The sequence below is a fragment of the Lissotriton helveticus genome, chromosome 4_2 (genome assembly GCF_964261635.1).
Source record: "Lissotriton helveticus chromosome 4_2, aLisHel1.1, whole genome shotgun sequence".
NCBI classification, from domain to species: domain Eukaryota; kingdom Metazoa; phylum Chordata; class Amphibia; order Caudata; family Salamandridae; genus Lissotriton; species Lissotriton helveticus.
The window spans coordinates 91,570,312-91,593,309 of NC_136064.1; the positions used below are offsets into that span (position 1 = coordinate 91,570,312).

General features: G+C 45.2%; 1 protein-coding gene across 4 annotated transcripts in view; it reads left to right on the plus strand.

Annotated features, from left to right (window-relative positions):
- Window positions 1-22,740, plus strand: part of LOC144752214 (uncharacterized) — a 65,393-nt gene extending 42,653 nt beyond the window's left edge. For all 4 annotated transcript variants that reach the window (XM_078640179.1, XM_078640178.1, XM_078640180.1 and 1 more), the window contains 2 exons: window positions 3,594-3,726; window positions 21,803-22,740. In XM_078640179.1, the coding sequence (XP_078496305.1) occupies window positions 3,594-3,726; window positions 21,803-21,956 (287 nt within the window). In that variant the 3' untranslated portion in view covers window positions 21,957-22,740. The remainder of the gene's footprint in view (window positions 1-3,593; window positions 3,727-21,802) is intronic.
- Window positions 22,741-22,998: the final 258 nt, after the last annotated feature.

A 22,998-nucleotide genomic window follows, 5' to 3' on the forward strand; every position in this document is an offset into this window, starting at 1 on the left:
GTTTGTTGTGTTAAATTAAAAGTTCAAGTTTATTAATGTTCTACGGATTTTGTTTTATCATTTCTTTCTTTCCAGGTTGCTTTTATGCTAAGTTTCTGCTAACAGGGGTCGAGTAACACGGAAACACGTGTAAAAGGGATGACGCAGATTTGTACATTACATACACACGAACTCAGACGGGGGACAGTACAAGTACGACATACAAAGACCCAAGACAAATATAAAAACAGTTATCGGTCATAATTATCTCTTTCCGTCTGTAAGTTTTTAAACGAGGCAGGGTTCCCGTCTTGACATTGCCCGACCTAGGAGAACTTGATCATGCCGCTGAGATTTTCCTGGCGAAATCTGTGCCATCGGGCATAATCAAACGTGGTGGTTCTGTCTGGCCTGTCTATGTAAGTCGGGTTCTTCTCTGTCTCGCGCCTTTTCTCGTACTGTCGGTCTGTCGTTCCTGTCGGTCCTCTGCTCCTACTCACGCTCAGTAGAGTCGGGCATTGGGCTTTCCAGTGTCCGACATACCTACAAAAAGCGCATTGGTCTGACCCTAAGTCTGGTCGTCCTTGGTATAGTGTCGGGGGGTAAGTTGTGGGTAGCGGTGTCCTGGGGTTGTCCTGTCGGTATATTTCCCTACTTGGTTTATCCTCGTCTTTTCTCTGTCGTTGCATAGCCTCTCTGCGCCACATACCGAGACTGTCGAGCATAATTGGCGTTGTCTTATTATTTCGAAGGGCTATTTCTAACGTTTCTATTTTATCAAGGTCGAAGGATCCTGCCAGTGGCCACTGTTTGTCTTGGCTATCTTCGGTATACCTGTGCCATAATTTATTATAAGCTATGGTAACTAACCCATAGTTTATGAACATGTCCTTATATGGGGTGCCTTCTAGTGGAGCCATATGGTCCACCTCTAACACCCGGTCCGGGCTAAACAGGCTATTTATCAATGGGGAGAAGACAGACATGACGGCTCGTAACGAGGGACTAAAAAGTCAGCACTGCCTATCTTATCACTAGGTGCAAAGACTAGACAGAATATTTCTATTCTACGTTGTTTGCAGGCAGTGAATACCTCATGGATCCCAAAAAAACCAATAGACCAACAAAATAACAATGGGGAGAATGAGTAGGACCGCAAAGATCTGCGTCACCTACCCTTTTCACTATCTGCAAAAAGGATGGTCTCTTCCCTGCTTGCAGACAGAGAATCTCCAGGAAACAATAGTTTGTGAACAACAGTTCAGTTTCAAGCAATTATTGAGTGGGGGAGAAAAAGAACAAGCACGGCTGCTACCCTACTTATCCTCCACTGCTTGCAAAGGGAGAGAGAGCCTGTTGCTTCTCCGTTTGCAGACAGTGAATCTCTAAATAAAAATAAACAAGGCAATACTAGTATTTTTTGACAATCAATCAAGACAAATTCTTTCGCAATTTGTCGTGGCAACACGACCTTACCCGGACCATGTGGACAGTTTCTTGTCTTCCGAATCCAGCGCCCGATCGTCCTCTTTTTCTCGTATTTCTCACGGCACTCCTGATGGTTCCCAGTCAGGACCGTAGATCACTCGAGAGAGGTCTGTTCGGAACTAGTGAAGTTCGGATGATCGGCTGCCAGACGAGGGTCTATTGGGCAAGAGCTCTCCCGATCGTTGCAGTCGTTCACTCTGTCGTCGGGACCTCTCCCACTGGATCCACGAGTCGCTGATGGGCCCCACGCTTGGGACGCCAATTGTAAAAACAGTTTCAATCGGGTCGGGGACAATCGATATTTGCCCGGCGGTATTGCCTCTGTGACCCTCTAGTTATTTAAATCAATGAAGAGGCAGGCGCTGGAGACTGGAAAGCAGGAAACAAGGTTTTTTATTCTCTCCGGAGGAGAACACAACGAAACGGACAGAAGGTATCGTTCAGAGGTGCTCTAACGTACATTTGAGGCCTGGCCCCTTATATACAGTGTTTTATGGTTTTTATTGCAGTTTACAAATATGTGACAAAGCTTTGATATACGGAAAGACATACCCGGAATCCCCCTTTGGGGCCCGTTCCCACACACATTTACAGTTGAAATCCCCACCCTAATCACAACAGGTGGTGAGCATCGCGCAGCTGGATAATCCGCCGATTCACGGGATGAGGGGAGTCTGATTGGATCTCATGGGGCGGGGGCTTTGATCAACCCGGGGATTTCTTTGATGGGGGAAGCTTTCTATTGTACGGGGAGGGGCGAGGGTGGTATCGGCAGAGCTGGGTGTCGGCTTGGGAACGGGGAGGAAAAAACGGGCACACGGGGAAAAAGGGGGTTTGCATCTAAGGGCCGGAGATCATGAAAGGAAAGCAGGGAGGTGTCGCGCTGGGAACAGGATGAGGGCCGGGGGCAGAGCAGCGCCGAAGAGGGGTTTATGACTCCAGGCAGGTGCAAGCAGGGGGGTGGTCAGCGGGCAGGCTTAGCGAAGGCAAAGGGCTATGTCAGGGGCCAGCGGCATGCAAAAGGGTTGGTTCTGATCGGGGCATCTTAAAATGGCGGACGCGCGCAACAAAAGTGTGGCATCAGGGGAAGAGGCAAGATGGCGCAGATAATGTTCACCAAAACGCACTAATTTTCCACACTGCTGAGGGTTTCACTCAACTAAACAGTACTCCTGGTAATCTACCACTGCAACCAGAAAGATTCTCCACTGGCTTCCTGTCTAGGGTTGTATGTAGGACTCTGTGTGGTGAACATGTATCTCGCTGACAATGCCCCGGTGTACCTTACAAACAACATAAATAAATAGACAGCTCACCGACCTACGCGTCTCTATTTCTCAAACACACTGTAAAGGTCCTCTTGGCATCCTATGGAGGCTGTTGATTCGTGGTACGTGGTCCGTCACTGCGGAAGACCATACCACCCAGAACTAACCAAATTACTGCTTTTCCATAAACATCTTAAAAATTGCCTCTAACAAAAAACTTTTGGCAGGTTTTCACTGTATTGTGCTGTAAATGTTTGTGATCTCTGTAACTGCACCATACAGAAGTTCTAAGCAAATCGAAATAGTTACTAGCATTTAGGAAACTTGCAAGTTTCAAATGTACATTAACGTTCCATCTTGGCTTCTGTGCCAACATTAACGCACAGTTCCAATCTGCCAATCTCACATATGTACCTGCATTATTATTCTCCATCTCATGACATGTATCATTTCAAGAGTTAAACGCATTTCAATTTGTGCGGTTATTCTAGGATATAATCTCAGATACATAAACTCTGATATCCCTCTGGATCGTGTTCACGCTATATAAAACTTTATAAATAAATAAATAGACAAAACATATGCCAAACAGCACAGGCCAGGTCAGGTTTATAAAATTGTTTGTAAGATTGAATTGTTCCTAACTTTGCAACCAGTTGTAACACACTTGCAATCCATCTTCGTATGTTTTGTTTTTCATTTACATGCCAAGAATTGTAGATGAAATGTTCCTAAAAACGAAGAGTATTGCATTTGTAAAGTTAATGTGCATGCTTTCTAGTGTAAGGTGTAAGCACTACGTTTTTCTTACTAGTTTACATTTCTGATGACTGCAGTGTTTCTTGCTTGCTACTTCAGGTGATGCGAAACATTTAGCAGAAAGCACAGAGGTTCTTGCAGCCAAATACTGGCCTTCCAAGGAAATAGCTAAAGATTTGAACACTATTTGCACAGCGTCCGCCGCCCGCACTGGACAACTAGAAAACACCAGGTAACTTAAAAAAAAATTTTCTTCTTTAATGTAACTCATTCTTTACAATTATGTGTCCATCTTTTGAGACCTTTTATCTGGCTTGTAGGGCAGCCAGTGGTTTCTGTGCGGAGTGTACAGTGGCTTCTGTGGCCGTCTGGTATGTGTTGAGTGCTGTTGTTGACCACTGGCGTACAGGGCAACAAGTACTGTTGCATCACAACTGCAAAAACAAGGCCCTTCTTTTGGAAATTTTGCTGTCCAAGGGTAGCAAGTCCAGTGACCAAGCACTATTCCAAAGCATGGCACAAAGGTTGGGACGGTGCTACAGTATAATAATAATAATTATACTCAATAAATTAAACACAGTCTGACTAGAGCTTTTTTTAATTTACAAGTAGAAAACTAGTGTATTTAAAATTGGGGACTACGCCAAACCCAGAAGGCCCTCAAACTCCACATTCTCTATAGCACTTAGACAATAAAGGGTTAAAATCAAATTATATTTTGTGTTATTGAAAAGTATTTGGATGGACTTAGCAAACAGTTACCTTTTTGTCTGGCACTTGTGCCCCATTAACTGTCTGAAGGTATCATAATTTCTGATGGCGTAATTCGGAATGCATTGACAAGAGGAGTGGATTTTGACTTGAGTAATTTAAATTATATGGACTGGATCCAGGAGGCATCACATCATTTAAGATTTCAACAGTCCTCCAGCTACGTCAAATCTCTTTTGGCCTCGCACAAATTATATCTTGAATGAATCACAGTGCAAGATTTGCGCTTGCTTGTTGCCTAAGATTGAACCAGCTTTGCCTGAACAATTGATGATTGCTCTTTATATGTTCTGTCCTGTTGATGACCTGATGATTGAATATGGTTGAAACGCCGTCTACGCCTTCCTTGGAAAAAAATAAGAGGAAGCATTAAGCGTTTCATGGTTTGTGATCCTACCAACCTGTTATTGTATATAATTTTTCCTTTGTTGCCATTATTATTTTTGTTTACACTTTAGTATGTCCTTTGTTATTGACATATGTTTGTGTAACACAACGAGCATCTTCTCTATTATTGTATATTTGAATTGAAAAATATATCTTTTGATATTTTCTTACGGGTACTGAATTATTTCATGATTTTTGGATGGGATTCTTTAAATGAATCATTTGAAGCTACAATTGTTTTTTCTTTAAACTAGGAACCTGAACCATTGTAGCATTCACATTATCATAATTTTTGGGTCTGAGTTGTTAAAACTCCATTTAAAATAGTCCTGAAGTTTAACTTGCACAAAAAGCCAACAGTCAGAAAGAACATGTGTCCCATCTAAAAAAAAGTGATGTTTAGGCCCCATAATGCTAGTTCAGAGCCCTGTGCCTAGTTAAAGAAGCTACTGGTTTTCTGGCAAATGTGTTCTAAGAGGGAGACTTATTTCAAGTTCAGACTGTTTGAGGTGCTTACTGCCCACACTGGAGTTGGAAGAACACCTACGAATGTTAACAGGTGATATTAAAACTTCAAGGGTCCTTTTATTTAAAATAAATTACAAATCCCTCCACTGATTTTCAGATGGTGGGTACACTATTCAATCCACAGACTCATCCTTTGGGACTAGTGAATTTGGGAAATGGGTAAGGGGTCAACTGTGGCTTTATATGTGTCTGGATATTTAAGAGCTAGAGGCATAAGTCAAAATGTCTTGAATCGGGGTAACGAATAGAGCCATCCAGAAAGTACCATGAAGCCTAGAGCGAACAGGAAATACCTGTCCCGGCCTGTGGCTGCTGAGGTGGAAATGCCAGCTATCACAAAGCCGGGCATGGTATATGCTGCAGGGTTGGGAGCTACAGAATGATAAGATTTTGATTAAAGTGATAAATGCAATGAATCATGGCAAGTTTAAGAATCTGGAAAAAGTGTGGATTATGATAAACTACGAATTGTCTGTAAAAATCAATTGTTGCTGAGGGGTACCAAATTGATTACCCCATCAGGATTGAGAGACAGGGTAATAAGACAGGCTCATATAGACCATCTGGGAATTGTGAAATCAATGGAGAGCTTGAGAGAGAGTTTTTCGTGGCCAGGAATGGATATGGAGATTGAGCAGGGAATTAGGGAATGTGTGGAATGTTTTATAGTGATATGGTTTTGAAGACTCCTCAAGTTTCCATGGTATGTAGGAGTTTACGGAGTCAACAGTAGAATGAGGTGCACGTTGACATAGTGAGTCCCTTGCAATGTGAGCATGTCACACCTTACGTAATAGTAATGATAGATCTTTACTCGAGGTGGGTTGAGCGCACAAATAAATGTCATGGATATCTCATCCTTGGGCTTCATTAAGTTAATGGCAAGTCTTTTAAAAAAAAAAAAAAAGAGAGTTTTCCGAAAAGTATCTGGTCTGACAATGTGCCTCCATTTTGTTGGAAATTAAACTTATCTAAAGTCATGTGGTATTACTCACATAAAACATGCTATTTATCATCCAGAAACGAATGCCGCTATTGAGCGATTTAACAAATACACTAAGGAGAGGATACAGTTGGTCAAACTGAACTATGTAGACTGGAAAAAAAGCCTTGCAGGAGAAGATAACTGCATACTGCATGTCTCAACATATGACAACTGAGTAGACTTCAATTGAACTTTTTAAGGGAAGAGCGCCCAACCCTTGTTTGTGTCCATCTTGGATGGATTGGGATAAAGGTGTACAATTCAATAGTACTGCAGACTGTAGAAGTCCAGAGGAAAGGGTGATGCTAAAAGGAAAGAAGATTTTGACAGAAGAAAGAATGTCAGAAATGTCAAAGTCAAAGTTGGCAGATGTTGAGAAAATGAAAGCACCTGTGGGATGTGCAGCATGGTCAAAGTGTACCAAAGCATACAACGTAATTACGTTCTTTCATAATGCTGTAAAGACAGCTGATTGTGAGATTTGGAATAAGATTAGAGTTGTGCCTTTAAAATTTAGTGAGAGAAAAGAGGTGATGATTGACGGAGATGAAGGAAGTTCAGTTGATGTTCACGACAAAAACAAACATGAAGATGTGAATGGGAAACCAGATGGTTGTGTTTTTTTGGTGTTGAAATTATTTTTGGGGAATCACATAAATCAAGGGGAACAAAACAAAAATACAATCAGCAAGAATTATACAGCTGTCAAATAAGATACCTGTGAATCCAACAAAAAAAGAAAGGCAGAAGAGGGGCAGAGCCAGTGTAACAGAGAATCAAAGAAACAGATAGAGAGGGGGTGAGGGGTGAGGAAGAGAAAAAGAAGGAGGAGGGGGCAAGGCAGATGGTGGCAGAGAAATGGCTAAGGGGGTCAGTTTTCCCTTAGAAAGGGGGACCAAATTAGGAGGAATTCCTCAGCCCCATCCATCAGGTTTTAGGTCACCTTCTCATAAGAGGCCGTCTTGAACATGGCCGAGAGCCATTCCTTGAGAGTTGGGACCTGCGAAGGAAGCCCATTCCGTAGGAAACAGATTCTGGCCATTGTGAGGGCAGTTGTAAGGATGTGGCAGCATGGTGTGTTAACTGGGGAAGGTGGCCAGGTTGTGCAGGAGAAGCAGCCGATTCGATAGTGGGGTGGTCATATCTATGGTCACCCCCAATATGGGCCTCACTGCAGTGGTTTGAGTTGTAGAAATGAAGGTAGAAATAGAATAAGGATGAGTTATCGGGGAATGTGAACTCCGGTATTTATAATGTTGGTTAGTTTTGTAGGACCACAACTATGGTTAAGGAAGGGAGATGTGTGGTGTCTCATGCATGGGGTTCTAAGAATACACTCACATCCACAGTTAAAAATAATTTACCTTGTTCTGTAAGGGTCCATAACTGTTATATGTGGAACATTCGGAGTCAGTTACTGCCTAGCTGGTGATGGATGAGGTGTACAGAAATAAACCTCTGTAATTTTATTTACCTGCATGTGGAAGATATCTTTTTTTTCAAAATGTTCTCCTCCCTCCTTGATCTAACTTGTCTCTGTTCTAGGATCTTTAGATAACTCTAGTGGGTAGGCATGCCTCTCTTTTTCCTGGAAGCCTCTGTAGGTTACATACTCAGCTGCTGTGGCTCCTCATCCTACTGGCCGTGGATTACAATTGCTACACTTCATACTGATGCAGCTGCTTCCTAATCCTATATACATCTGGATATCTGCCTCCATTATCCAACTTCTGTTTCCTTAGACTTGTGGATGCTGGGGTCTCGGTACCCCAGGTACTCTATTTGGGCTAAAGGACAATTTGTACTAGAATTAATGGGTGGCACTGGGACTGCTAAATCAGCTTCTATCCAGAACTGCCTGCTCCTGTCCTGCTGGGCGGGGCCAATCTCTTGCTTCCAAGGATGTTTATGATATCCTGAAATGCATACATTGAAATAATCTCTAGCTTCTCCAGATGTTTTCGATATCCTGATACGCAGGTTTCTAAATAATCTCTAGGTTCCCAGGATGTTTGCGACATCCTGAAATGTTGAACAGATTTCTAAATCACTTCTAGCTCCCCAGGATGTTTCCGTCATCCTGAAATGCAGATTTCTAAATAATCTCTAGCTTCCAAAGATGTTTCCGACATCCTGAAATGTTAAGAAGATTTCTGAATAATCTCTTGCTTCCAAGGATGTGTATGATACCCTGAAATGCAGATATTGAAATGATCTCTAGCTTCTCAAGATGTTTTTGATATACTGAAATGCAGGTTTCTAAATAATCTCTAGCTTTGCAGGATGTTACTGACATACTGAAATGTAGATTTCTAAATAATCTCTAGCTTCCCAGGATGTTTCTGACATCCTGAAATGCAGATTTCTAAATATTCTCTAGCTTCCAAAGATATTTCCGACATCCTGAAATGTTAAGAAGATTTCTGAATAATCTCTTGCTTCCAAGGATGTTTATGATACCCTGAAATGCAGATATTAAAATAATCTTTAGCTACTCAAGATGTTTTCGATATCCTGAAACGCAGGTTTCTAAATAATCTCTAGTTTCCCAGGATGTTTGCGACATCCTCAAATATTAGACAGATTTATAAATAATTTCTAGCTCCCCAGAATGTTTGTGACATCTTGAAAAGTTAAACAGAGTTCTAAATCATTTCTAGCTCCACAGGATGTTTCGGTCATCCTAAAATGCAGATTTCTAAATAATCTCTAGCTTCCAAAGATGTTTCCAACATCCTGAAATGTTAAGAAGATTTCTGAATAATCTCTTGCTTCCAAGGATGTGTATGATACCCTGAAATGCAGATATTGAAATAATCTCTAGCTTCTCAAGATGTTTTTGATATACTGAAACGCAGGTTTCTAAATAATCTCTAGCTTTGCAGGATGTTTCTGACATACTGAAATGTAGATTTCTAAATAATCTCTAGCTTCCAAAGATGTTTCCGACATCCTGAAATGTTAAGAAGATTTCCGAATAATCTCTTGCTTCCAAAGATGTTTATGATACCCTGAAATGCAGATATTAAAATAATCTTTAGCTACTCAAGATGTTTTCGATATCCTGATACGCAGGTTTCTAAATCATTTCTAGCTCCACAGGATGTTTCGGTCATCCTAAAATGCAGATTTCTAAATAATCTCTAGCTTCCAAAGATATTTCCGACATCCTGAAATGTTAAGAAGATTTCTAAATAATCTCTTGCTTCCAAGGATGTTTATGATACCCTGAAATGCAGATATTAAAATAATCTTTAGCTACTCAAGATGTTTTTGATATCCTGAAACGCAGGTTTCTAAATAATCTTTAGTTTCCCAGGATGTTTGCGACTTCCTGAAATGCAGTTTCTAAATAATTTCTAGCTTCGCAGGATGTTTCTGACATCCTGAAATGTTAAGAAGATTTCTGAATAATTTCTTGCTTCCAAGGATGTTTATGATATCCTGAAATGCAGATATTGAAATAATCTCTAGCTTCTCAAGATGTTTTCGATATCCTGAAACACAGGTTTCTAAATAATCTCTAGCTTTGCAGGATGTTTCTGACATCTTGAAATGCAGATTTCTAAATAATCTCTAGCTTTGCAGGATGTTTCTGTCATTCTGAAATGCCGATTTTTAAATAATCTCTAGCTTCCAAAGATGTTTGCGACATCCTGAAACGTTAAACAGATTTCGAAATCATTTCTACCTCCCCAGGTTGTTTCCGTCATCCTGAAATGCAGATTTTTAAATAACCTATAGCTTCCCAGGATGTTTGTAACATCCTGAAATATTAATCGGATTTCTAAATAATCTCTAATTTCCCGAGATGTTTCCGATGCAATGAATTGTTCGATGAAGTGCCTTACGTCTAAGGGTTTCCACATACATTTGGTAGTAGTCTTTAGCGCTGTGTGGCTTTTCAGCATCCTAAATGCGGCGGCACTGAGGATGGGGTGCAGTAGTTGATAGAGGCCCCCTCTCCTCAGCTATTCTTGAAGCAGTGGGGAGAGCAGAGAGACTGAGCAATACATTAGACACTTTGTTGTGTCAAAGTGAGTCTGACAAAAGCCAGTCAGTTTATCTAATAAGCAGCTAAAATATATTTTACCATGAATATCTTTAACTTTGACCCTTTCTGACTGCAAAGGAGAGAATGTTGTAACGTGAATCCTTTGACACTGGTATTCGAAGCATGCAAGCAGGATACAGTATGTTCAAGATTTTTCACATACATATGCAAATCAGAACATGCTTGCTCTCCAAGCTCAGCTTTCTAGGAACTGCTTACATTTTCTGTAGGTTCCAAGGGATGTACCAAAGAGGCACATTGTGCCATAATTCTGAAGTGTAAGACATATTTTAGGGTTGAAGCAAGCCAAGAAATATTAATTTGAAGGTGTGATGCCTGCAACGCTAAAAATGCTTTGAAGCATTATTTCCCTTCCTAAATGAAACCTATTTTTTACCTCTAGTATATCAGGAATCGGCCAAAAAATGACTGCATTCTTTGTCACGATGACCCTGCAAATATTTAAAATGATCTGAAGCCTGCTTTCCACAAATATTACTGCTTAAGTCTAAACATTTCCCATTAATAGCAACAAAACAATGTTCCAGCACAACAATGCTGATTTGGGTGGTGCAGTCTACCAGAAATGTATTAGACATCGCCTCCTAATTTAGGCACTCAATTAAAGTGGCCCAGAAAATGGGTGGGCATTTCCCATTTTCCTGGAGGGGGTGAGGAAAATCCAGCCTTCAAGAAACGGACTGAGGGGATCCTTTCAGAAACGAGGCATTATCAGTGAATCGGTAATTCCAGGTCTGATTCCCCAGGTAATTTCTCATTTTGCATATAACTGTCCCTCTGACATTGCAGCTGTTTCAACATCTGAAGTCTCCTTATGAAATAAATAGTTGCAGGGTGATTCTGATGTGCCGCAAGCTGCTGTCCCCCGCCTTTTTAGGAATTAAATGGGCCTTAGGGCCATGCTCTAAATAGATATTAATGCTTTCTTCTAATGTTGTGATCTTGGACATTTCCCCGGCATTTCAGTGTATTTATTGTACAGATCATAATAAGCTTTTGACCTATGGTGTTCATCTTTTCCCTGTTTAAAATTGTGTGTACTACATGCAGGAGGTGCATTTATTTATTTATTTATTTATTCAAAGTTTTATATAGCGCGAACAAGATCTTTGCAGATATCAGAGCGCTTCACAGAAACAGGGGGGAGGGGGCAACAGGAGGGTGACTAAACATATTATTGGGTACAGTATAGTAGTCAATCGCATAGTCGGATAGTAGTCATGTGTTGATAAAATACCAATAAACAATCAGATAAACAGTAATATAAGACAGTGCAGAGTCTTTGATCCCGCTACAATAGAGATCAGGAGAGCTTAAGCTATAAGGATGTCATATGCCACTTTCTTAGAGTTACAGAGAACAAGGGGTAGGGACATCAAGGGGGTGATTCAACAAACTACTGTGTACAATGTAGTAATAGGTAGTAAGTGAGTAGCATAGTAGGATCGCAATCATGTAAGATTATGAAAACATTAGACAGTCAGGTAACCAATGATACAAAAGTGGTGCAAAGTCTCTGATCCAACAACAGTAAAGTTCAGGTGAACTTGGCCATAAGGATGGCTTTCACCTCTTTCTTGAAGAATGCAGTGGAGGAGATAAGCCTTGTTTCAGGAGGGAGCGCATTCCAGATTCTGGGTGCCATTCCTGAGAAGGGGCGTTTGTAAGTTTTTTCCTTCCGGAATCTGCGAGGTTTCAAGAGTAGACTTTTTGTACTTCTATTGGATCTCGAACCTCCTGATATAGTCAACTTTTGAGTGAGGTAGTTGGGTGCCTTGTGGTGTACGGCCGTGTGTGTCATAACGGCAATTTTCAGCTGTATTCTGGCTTCAAAGGGCAGCCATTTCAGGGATTTCAAGTCAGGGGATATGTGAGAGTGTTTTCTTGAGCCAGTAATGAGTCTCGCGGCAGCATTCAAGGAGGCTCTTAGGGGTGCGGTTGTTGATAGAGGGAGTCCGCTGAGGGCCACAATTCCATAGTCTATGCGGGGGATCACAAGGGCTTGTACAGCAGTTTGGAAGTCTTTGACTGGGAGGAAGGGTTTACGTTTCCTCAATGTGTTGATTTGGAAATTAGCTCCTTTCGTTGCTTTGGTAATGTGCTGTTGCATGTTGAGCTTTGCGTCAAGTGTGATGCCTACTACGCACTTGTGCCCTTTACAAACACTCAACTACTGATCAAAAGTTTGCCCGTCAATCATGTGTTTCAATAGTTCTTTGCCATTAATAGCAATATAGCTCTTATAAACCATTAAACAAAGTCAAGTGCTGAAAAACTAAAACTAATTAGCCACTTGCAACTACTGGGTTAGTGCAAATTACAGACATACTTTTTGAATTTGTGCTCCTAAATAAGTAACACAATCCAGGAACAAGTACCAGGTGACCCCAGGTCCCCCAATTTCATTAGAATTACAAATCAGAATCTCAAGCACAGGTAATTCCATACCAAAAGTTAAGTACCTAATTAATGTACATTTATCACAACTTCATAGGGAGATGTAGAGGCCTCATTGGTTGGCGGTTGGATGTCAGCGATCAGCTCACTTCAACTACCAGGTCTGCATCTTTCTTCCTGATAACCCGTAGGGCCAGAGAGGCGAGGCTGCTTCTCAAGAGTGCTCTGTATCGTAAGGGCTCCAGCGGCCAGAGAGGCGAGGCTGCTTCTCAGCGTATGCTCTGTGCTGTAAGGGCTCTGGCAGCCAGAGAGGGGAGGCTGCTTCTCAGCGTGTGCTCTGTATCGTAAGGGCTCCAGCGGCCAGAGAGGCGAGGCTGCTTCTCAGCGTGTGCTCTGTATAGTAAGGGCTCTGGCGGCCAGAGAGGCGAGGCTGCTTCTCAGCGTGTGCTCTGTATAGTAAGGGCTCTTGCGGCCAGAGAGGTGAGACTGCTTCTCAGCGTCTGCTCTTTCATGTAAGGGCTCTGGTGGCCAGTGAGGCGAGACTGCCTCTCAGCGTGTGCTCTGTATCGTAAGGGCTCCAGCGGACGGAGAGGTGAGGCTGCTTCTCAGTGTTTGTTCTTTGCTGTAACGGCTCTGGTGGCCAGAGATGGGAGGCTGCTTCTCAGTGTGTGCTCTGTGCTGTAAGGGCTCTGGTGGCCAGAGAGGGGAGGCTGCTTCTCAGCGTGTGCTCTGTATCGTAAGGGCTCCAGCAGCCAGAGAGGCGAGGCTGCTTCTCAGCGTGAGCTCTGTATAGTAAGGGCTCTGGCGGCCAGAGAGGCGAGGCTGCTTCTCAGCGTGTGCTCTGTATAGTAAGGGCTCTTGCGGCCAGAGAGGTGAGACTGCTTCTCAGCGTCTGCTCTTTCATGTAAGGGCTCTGGTGGCCAGTGAGGCGAGACTGCCTCTCAGCGTGTGCTCTGTATCGTAAGGGCTCCAGCGGCCGGAGAGGTGAGGCTGCTTCTCAGTGTTTGTTCTTTGCTGTAAGGGCTCTGGTGGCCAGAGATGGGAGGCTGCTTCTCAGTGTGTGCTCTGTGCTGTAAGGGCTCTGGTGGCCAGAGATGGGAGGCTGCTTCTCAGTGTGTGCTCTGTGCTGTAAGGGCTCTAGGGGCCAGAGAGGCGAGGCTGCTTCTCAGTGTGTGCTCTGTGCTGTAAGGGCTCTGGTGGCCAGAGAGGGGAGGCTGCTTCTCAGCGTGTGCTCTTTATCGTAAGGGCTCTAGCAGCCAGAGAAGCGAGGCTGCTTCTCAGTGTGTGCTCTTTGCTGTAAGGGCTCCAGCGGCCAGAGAAGCGAGGCTGCTTCTCAGTGTGTGCTCTTTGCTGTAAGGGCTCTAGGGCCAGATAGGAAAGGCTGCGTCTCAGCGTGTGCTCTGTGCTGTAAGGGCTCTGGCGGCCATAGAGGTGGGGCTGCTTCTCAGCGTGTTCTCTGTGCTGTAATGAGCTCTGGCGGGAAGTGAGGCGAGGCTGCTTCTCAGCGTGTGCTATGTGCTGTAAGGGCTCGGGCGGCTCACTTCAGCCACCAGTTCTGCATATTTTTTCCTGATAACCCCTGGAAGGTGTAGAGGGCCAGAGAAGTGAGGCTGCTTCAAAGTGTGCGCTGAGTGCTGTACGGGCTCTGGCAGCCAGAGATGCAAGGCTGCTTCTCAGCGTGTGTGCTGTGCTGTAAGGGCCCTGGTGGCTCACTTCAACCACCGGGTCTGTCTGCATCTTTCTTCTTGATAAACCCCTGGAAGACTGCAGAGGGCCAGAGAGGCGAGTCTGCTTCTCAGTGTGTGCTCTTTGCTGTAAGGGCTCTGGTGGCCAGAGAGGGAAGGCTGCTTGTCAGCGTGTGCTCTGTATCATAAGGGCTATGGCTGCCAGAGAGGCGAGGCTGCTTCTCAGCGTATTCTCTGTATCATAAGGGCTCTGGTGGCCAGAGAGGGGAGGCTACTTGTCAGCGTGTGCTCTGTGCTGTAATGGCTCAGACGGCCAGAGAGGTGAGGCTGCTTCTCAGCGTGTGCTCTGTGCTGTAATGGCTCAGACGGCCAGAGGGGGGAGGCTGCTTCTCAGCGTGTGCTCTGTGCTGTAAGGGCTCTGGCGGCCAGAGAGGCGAGGCTGCTTCTCAGCGTGTGCTCTGTGCTGTAAGGGCTCTGGCTGCCAGAGAGGCGAGGCTGCTTCTCAGCGTGTGCTCTGTGCTGTATGGGCTCTGGCGGCCAGAGAGGCGAGGCTGCTTCTCAGCGTGTGCTCTGTATCGTAAGGGCTCCAGCGGCCAGAGAGGCGAGGCTGCTTCTCAGCGTGTGCTCTGTGCTGTAAGGGCTCTGGTGGCTAGAGAGGCGAGGCTGCTTCTCAACGTGTGCTCTGTGCTGTAATGGCTCCGACGGCCAGAGAGGTGAGGCTGCTTCTCAGCGTGTGCTCTGTGCTGTAAGGGCTCCGCTGGCTAGAGAGGAGAGGCTGCTTCTCAACGTGTGCTCTGTGCTGTAATGGCTCCGACGGCCAGAGAGGCGAGGCTGCTTCTCAGCGTGTGCTCTTTGCTGTAAGGGCTCTGGCAGCCAGAGAGGTGAGGCTGCTTCTCAGCGTGTGCTCTGTATCGTAAGGAATCCAGCGGCCAGAGAGGCGAGGCTGCTTCTCAGCGTATGCTCTGTGCTGTAAGGGCTCTGGCAGCCAGAGAGGTGAGGCTGCTTCTCAGCGTGTGCTCTGTATCGTAAGGGCTCCAGTGGCCAGAGAGGCGAGGCTGCTTCTCAGCGTGTGCTCTGTATAGTAAGGGCTCTGGCGGCCAGAGAGGCGAGGCTGCTTCTCAGCGTGTGCTCTGTATAGTAAGGGCTCTTGCGGCCAGAGAGGTGAGACTGCTTCTCAGCATCTGCTCTTTCATGTAAGGGCTCTGGTGGCCAGTGAGGCGAGACTGCCTCTCAGCGTGTGCTCTGTATCGTAAGGGCTCCAGCGGACGGAGAGGTGAGGCTGCTTCTCAGTGTTTGTTCTTTGCTGTAAGGGCTCTGGTGGCCAGAGAGGAGAGGCTGCTTCTCAGCGTGTGCTCTGTATCGTAAGGGCTCCAGCGGCCAGAGAGGTGGGGCTGCTTCTCAGCGTGTACTCTGTGCTGTAATGAGCTCTGGCGGGAAGTGAGGCGAGGCTGCTTCTCAGCATGTGCTCTGTGCTGTAAGGGCTCTGGCGGCCAGAGAGGCGAGGCTGCTTCTCAGCGTGTGCTCTGTGCTGTAAGGGCTCTGGCGGCCAGAGAGGTGAGACTGCTTCTCAGCGTGTGCTCTGTGCTGTAAGGGCTCTGGCGGCCAGAGAGGCGAGGCTGCTTCTCAGCGTGTGCTCTGTGCTGTAAGGGCTCTGGCGGCCAGAGAGGCGAGGCTGCTTCTCAGCGTGTGCTCTGTGCTGTAAGGGCTCTGGCGGCCAGAGAGGTGAGACTGCTTCTCAGCGTGTGCTCTGTGCTGTAAGGGCTCTGGCGGCCAGAGAGGCGAGGCTGCTTCTCAGCGTGTGCTCTGTGCTGTAATGGGCTCTGGCGGCCAGAGAGGCGAGGCTGCTTCTCAGCGTGTGTGCTGTGCTGTAAGGGCTCCAGCAGAAGTATCTTTTCCCCATTTGACAGGCATAGATTTGGTTTCCAGATTGTTTCAAAGTCGGTACAAATCTCTGTTTCTAGCACTGGGTTTCTCTGGGACGGAAGGGTCCACGGCAGGGCTTCGGGGAGCATTTGCCCCTTTCCTATTCCCCACAGCGAGCTCTGTAGGTTTTTCCCTTTATGCCTTACCACACACGACCGACATGCACGTGCTCTCAGGGTTCCCAGTGACATGGCAGCAACAGATTCTAGTGGCTGGACAGGCCTATTTACCTGTCGCATCCCGGGCACAAATGCCCACTGGCCTACCCTATGTTTAAATTAGTCAGTCAGTCTCCTGAATCAGGGGATCATGGATGACACATGCATGTAATATAGATACACAGTATCGTGTGTGTGAAACAAGTGTGCTGCCTCTTACTGTACCAACCCATGAAACCAGTTGTAGTGTTTTAAAAACCATAGATGGTCCAAAATCTGGAGGATGGAGTCCGCCCTTGCTTTCGATTGGTTGGCTCTCTATTTTGCTGCCTTTCATTTTGCCAGCGCAGCCGAAACATCACTTCTGTTTCTTTGTTTGGCGCATGGACCAAGCACTGATTGATTTAACTTAGTCAGTGCACGTCCGCCGCCCGCGCTTTGATTGAGGTACTCGTTCTCGTTCCCCTCCCACCCATCCCTTTGTTTAATTACTGACTCCATCAGATGCTCCCTTCCACCCCCGCTTATAAGATATTGCACAGCAGCACACGCTGCTGTGCAAAACGCTTTAAAAATATCACTACGCCACGGTCAATGCTGACCGCGTCATTGCGCTTTTAAAAATTTACTTCAAGCTGTGTTGTGCAGCAGCTACGCTGCGTTGCTGCGCAACGTGTCTAAAAACACATTTGCCAATGATTGTTGTTTACGTATGGCGGGATGCTGTCTCCTGATTAGAGAAGCTCGCGCTGTGCTCTCTGCACATTGCATGAGCTGTCTGGAATGCAAGGCCATCAAATAAATGCAAGGTTTTAGGTAATGACATAATGCCTGTGTGTTTTCTGATTTAATGTAACCACTTCGTCTAAAACTTTCACCAGTGTCCTTAAATACTGTGAAATAGAGAGAGTGTTGTGGCTTTCCACCAACTTCTTTGTGAAGGTTTTATCTTTCTACTAAAGCGGTTCCTGTTCTCCTAAGCACCGTGTTAGCCCAGTATGGGCTCCCCTTCCTGGCCATCTTTTAGCTTTAATATGGCCTGTTTGTCTTTGTGCACAGTGAATGAACAAAGCTCATTTTCCACCTAATTAGTGAGTTCTAGGCACACCATAAAATCTCAGCTCTGTATACTGAACAATCCGTGGTAATCTGCGATTACACAGCTGCAGTGCTTAAATTGTCCCAAAAAAAGTGCCATAGCCCTATTCAGGCCACCCCAGCTTGCACCACCCACTGCCAGCGCTGCCAATGACAGCATCAACACAACTACAGCCCATCACATCTCCTACAAGTCTGACAGTTCAAATCTTCTAGGTCCCCAAAGCTGTAAGAATGGCTTTGGAAGCAGGTATTTAGTTGTTTTAATGCCTATTTGATCAATAAACAATTCTTGTTGCGCTCAACTCTATATTACATAAACAGCACCACCATGTGGCAGCTCTCATAAGTGCTGGTATTGACAATTAAGTACCGGTGCTGAGCACCGGAAACCACTGGCTCAAATTAAGCTCTGAGCAGATGACATTGCTCTCCGCAGGTCGCACAGCCAAAGGTGCACAGATTCCTTGGATGCGTGCTTTGTTTTTATTGGGTGACTGCCGCAGGTTTAGGCACCAAGATTAATAAGCTAAAATGAAATGCATTTCATATCTCTGCTCCCTTCTAGCCCTCCCACGCCCCGGGGCTGTCTGCTTGCCCCATGTCCTGTAAGTGAATTTCAGCCACTCCTGGTATTCAGCTGACAGTGAGCAGCAGGCTGAGATGTGTAGTTACAATTTTCACCCTATAAATGCAGGCCTGCTGTTCCCAGAATGCTTAGAACTTATCGCCTAGTTATAAACTAGAACGTGCACAAAAGCCACTCACATGACGTAGCCCCACTAAATACCCTCTGAAGGATAAATGCTTTTACTAGTTAAAAAGAAATGTTTGATGAAGCTGCTTCCACAAATGTAACTTCACACTGGTTTGGTGTCTCAGTCTCCAGGGATAAAGTGGCCAGCAGGGCGCTCTGGCACTGCCAGTTGGGCGGCCCACACACTGGCTCGTTGGAAAGGACCACTAGAAATGAGTGTAATGTAAATTAATTGATATAACCATAACAACACCTGAGCATGCGTTCAATAAATGTAGTGTTGTAAAACAAGTGAGAAGAAAATGTACCTTATGTCTTCTAAAGTGTTCCTGCACGTATCTCCTGCACCGTTAAAGCAGCGGTCGGATGTGGGGCGATCTGGCTGGGGTTGAGATGGGACTAATGGGAGGGGGAAAGAGGCAACAGGAGGTGGAGGACGGAGCAGGTGAAAACACGAGCACTCGTGTGAAGCGCTCAAACACAAAGAAAAAAGTAGCTCCTAAAATGGGAGCAGTGTATGGACCCAAGTACTTGGTCCATGTTCTGGGGAAGGGATAAACATAAGAAGAGGCATGATGCATGCATGTCATGCACAAATGGGGACAAAGGATATGAGAATGATGATGGAGGGAGTAACTGGTAAGCCTATGGTCAGGCTGAAGCTCACAGTTTGAAAACATGTGTCTTCGAGGCAGCTTATGCACTGTCTAGCCCAGACCTAAAAATAGGATGAGATTTCCTTAAACACAGACTTCTTTTTTTGTATATAATGCTAATATTTATACGTCGGTGTAGTGTTTTGGTAAATTTGGCTGCTCAATTTTCTAAAATGTGATCAGCATCCAAGTATGAGTCCATGTCTATTAGTTAATTAAATGTGGAATGTACTAATTTACGACTACATTTATTCTCAAAACACAAAATAAATATGGATAAAACCAATAAGATGGGCAAAAAGTAAGTATGGTTAAATACAGATGGAAATGTAGAAGAAGTAATACCATAAAACCAGGAGCCCTTATTATAAATGAATCTATGCAATGAGCCTATTTTCATCCCAAAATGCCCAGTTGTAACATTAACAAAATGTGATGTCTCGCACAAGGATGGCTGGTGGAGGTAAGAGCAGTGGTGCGGGGTGAGGGAGGAGTCGACAGACGACGACGAGGGAAAATAAAATGTAAAAAAATTAAAACCACTTACCTTGCGCTGGACTCAGCGTCGAATCGGTGAGTGCCAGGTAAGTGGTTTTTTTTTAACTTGTCATCGGTCTATCCCCTTCCCACCCAGCCCACCGCTCTTATCTGCAGCGGCCATCCCTGGTCTAGCATCTTCTGTTTTCTTGAGCCCCTCCAGAGATGGTACTGAGGCCATCTTGAAGCTCCCCATGTTCTTGGCCATGCGTTAGCGCCCGGCTCCCTATGCTCCGAGGAATATTTCTATGATTTGAGATATAAAATGCAATAGAGGCTTGTACCTCCCCGCCTTCAGCTGTGGCAAAGAATTTCACATTCAGCATTCTTTAGATACAATATTCAGTTTCTGGATAGAAATCCACTCCATTACAGACTCTGCAAGTGTAAACGTGCATCCTTCTGCGGAATGTTGAATTAGCAAACCAGGGAGAGGAAAGAGACCGCATCATACCCTCCCATTTATTGAACATGAGAAGTGAAAGCAGTATCATGTCGCCTGGGTAGCTCGTTCATGTAAAGAAGACCCTCACCCGCCGTAGTGTGGCATGCTTCATCATAGGCTCTTACCCCACCTTATCCATGAGCCTGAAATCTTTGTTATTCTCCGGCCTGCGTTGACCGTGTGGGGAGTATGCTTGGTGCTGGTAACTGTTTTGCCTCATTGTGTCCAATGATGGCTTATTTTTAAAGTAACCCATTATATATGTTTCTTGTGAGGCACCTGATGCTTTTCCTGTGTCCACTCTCATTGCATGTCTGTGCAGAATGAAATAAACAACTCCAGTCTGCTCTTGTCATAAGGGAAGTGGTACGGGTGGGTAGGGTACGGCGCTTCTCCACACTTTGTGTGCGTACTCATCGGTGGTGGTGGTGGTGGCTGTGCACATGTTTGAGACTACCCCTGTCACTAGGAGTAAGGATAAGGCAACTGGTTGGGGGTAGGAGAGAGTGCTTGATTAAGAGAGATAGTCGCTGTCACTGTATTTTTTATGTCTGGCGCTTGTTTCACTTCTGTTAACTGACTAGTCGCCCTCTGAAGCTTGCCTTCCTGTTTACTGTATAGTCGCCCTCCGAAACTTGCTTCATTGCTTGTTTACTGTCTAGTTTCCCTTCGGATCTTGCTTCGCTGCCTGTTTACTGCATAGTTGCCCTCTGAAACCTGCTTTGCTTGCTTCACTTCCTGTTAAATTACTAGTCGCCCTCTGAAACTTGCTTCACTTCCTATTTACTGACTAGTCACCCTCTGAAGCTTGCTTCACTTCCTATTTACTGACTAGTCGCCCTCTGAAGCTTGCTTCACTTCCTATTTACTGACTAGCTGCCCTCTGAAGCTTGCTTCACTTCCTGTTAACTGACTAGTCGCCCTCTGAAGCTTGTTTCACTTCCTGTTAACTTACTAGTCGCCCTCTGAAGCTTGTTTCACTTCCTGTTAACTTACTAGTCGCCCTCTGAAGCTTGTTTCACTTCCTGTTTACTGTCTAGTTGCCCTCTGGAACTTGCTTCACTTCCTGTTTACTGTCTGGTTGCCCTCTGTAACTCGCTTCACTTCCTGTTTACTGTCTAGTGGCTCTGCTAGTTTAGTTGCGCCCCCTGTAGGTTTGCCAGAAGAGTTGACTGTTTTTCAGTTTTGTACAAAATGGCGTTAAGTGTCTCTTTTTGCACCCAATGTTCTCTCTTGCAAAGACTTTTTTTCTCCAAAATCTGACGTGAGACCGATTCCACTCAACTCTCTGTCACACTTTCTTCTGCGTCAGTGGCCTGTGTATGGTTGAGCTGTGTCTTCTGTGACTAGACTAGAGCACCCCTCAAACCCTGAGGCGTGATCCGCAACGCTTCCCGCCTAGGTCTCATTATGACAAACAAGACCAGGCCTGAATTCCAGATATGGATGCCCATAGTACTTTGTAACCAAGCTAGTGGCATCAAGGCACTATATAAATGCTAAATACAATTCTACACCCCCGTTAAGGGGGTGGGGGGGGCTAGTGCATGCTAACCGACCCTTATCTTTCGTGTGCTAGAGGGTGACGGACACAGCATGGCGCGCCCCAGACATCATGCGCAGTGGTAATACCCGCTCTCTATATGTCTCGTTAGTGATGGAAAACAAGCGGTACCATAAGTGGTACCCACAAACCTGCACAGCAGATGGCATTAGCAGAACACCTTTTCACCACTGGCATGGACGACATCCGTATATAGTGCGCTTTACGTTAAAGGTTTGAGACTTAACATCTACATCTGACCAACCCCTAGACACTTAAGATAGGTTCAAGTACCTAGCTGTGTAATAGTTGTATTTTAAACTGCTATTGTAACAGGTATTCTTTTCACTTGTCTCCTTATAGGGATTACCTCGTGGGCCTGCAACAGACCCTAGGGGAGAAGCTCGAGAGGTTTGACCTCGTGACACACGGAGGAGGGACCCAGTTCGCTAATTTATTCATTGACTGTATCCTGTCCACCATCCAGGAGGAGCTGGCGCTCCGGAGGGCGCAGTAGGCGCGCGGGTGGTGGTCACCGCTCCACAGGTCTTCTGTCCATGGCTCGGACTTCTGGACTTTTATCACACGTCAGCCGCAGCCCAAAACACTCTTCATGGTCTGGAACAGCCACATCTGGTCACTCAACACCAACATTTTGATCTTTAAATATTTATCTTTTTTTTAATACCTTGCTTGTCCAGTTTTTTTATTTCTTTTATGATAATTGGCTCTTGTTTTCTCCCTTAGTATGAATTTGCCTCTGTTTGATTCGCCTTTTTTTCCTGGTGTGAGCAGGTGTTTTCTAGATTTTGGCGAGTGGTCACTCCGCCCCTTCGGCCATCCACCGGTCCTGCATTTGGATTAACACTGTACCCTGGACATATCAGGGGGGGTTACCACTGCCAATGGTTTCTTTTTTAATATTTAATTTTAATGTCATATAATTTCTTGCAAGTTAAGGTCTGGTTTATAACGTTTTTGCCTGTGCTGCTATCCACCTGCTGTCGTTTTTTTTTGTAATTTTTACATGCTGGAATTGATTAACTTACGCTTGAAGACACCCTTGCAAACGTGAACTATAATTTGAATTTACTATGTATACCAATTTGTTTGTTCCCTCGTAGCCCAGACCGCCGACAGGTTGCTGACACCGGAAATAGTGGTCAACTCAAAATTGTGGAGGGTCCGGCCATTTCCGCTTTATGTTCATTGCACGAGCAACCTCACCACAGATCTGGCCACCGAGGCCTGGTTTTCTGTTCTTCAATCCAGATGTTTCAATAAATGAACCTGCCTTCCTCCTGGTGTGTTGTCATTGAATAACATATCATTTTGTGTGTTATTTTTAGGCACTCCACATAGTGCAAACCTGGCTCTGAAAGCCTCTGACCTCTTTACAGTTAATATTGTTGCTGCAGCGGTGGCAGCGCCTGGACACCGTCTTCTGTCAGTAGGGGGGGTTACAGAAGCCAGGATGTGATGGGGGAGACATATTTACAGTGGATACTTAGATAGATCTTCAGTTTGAGGCGCAGTGAGGTGAAGGGACTTGCCCAGAC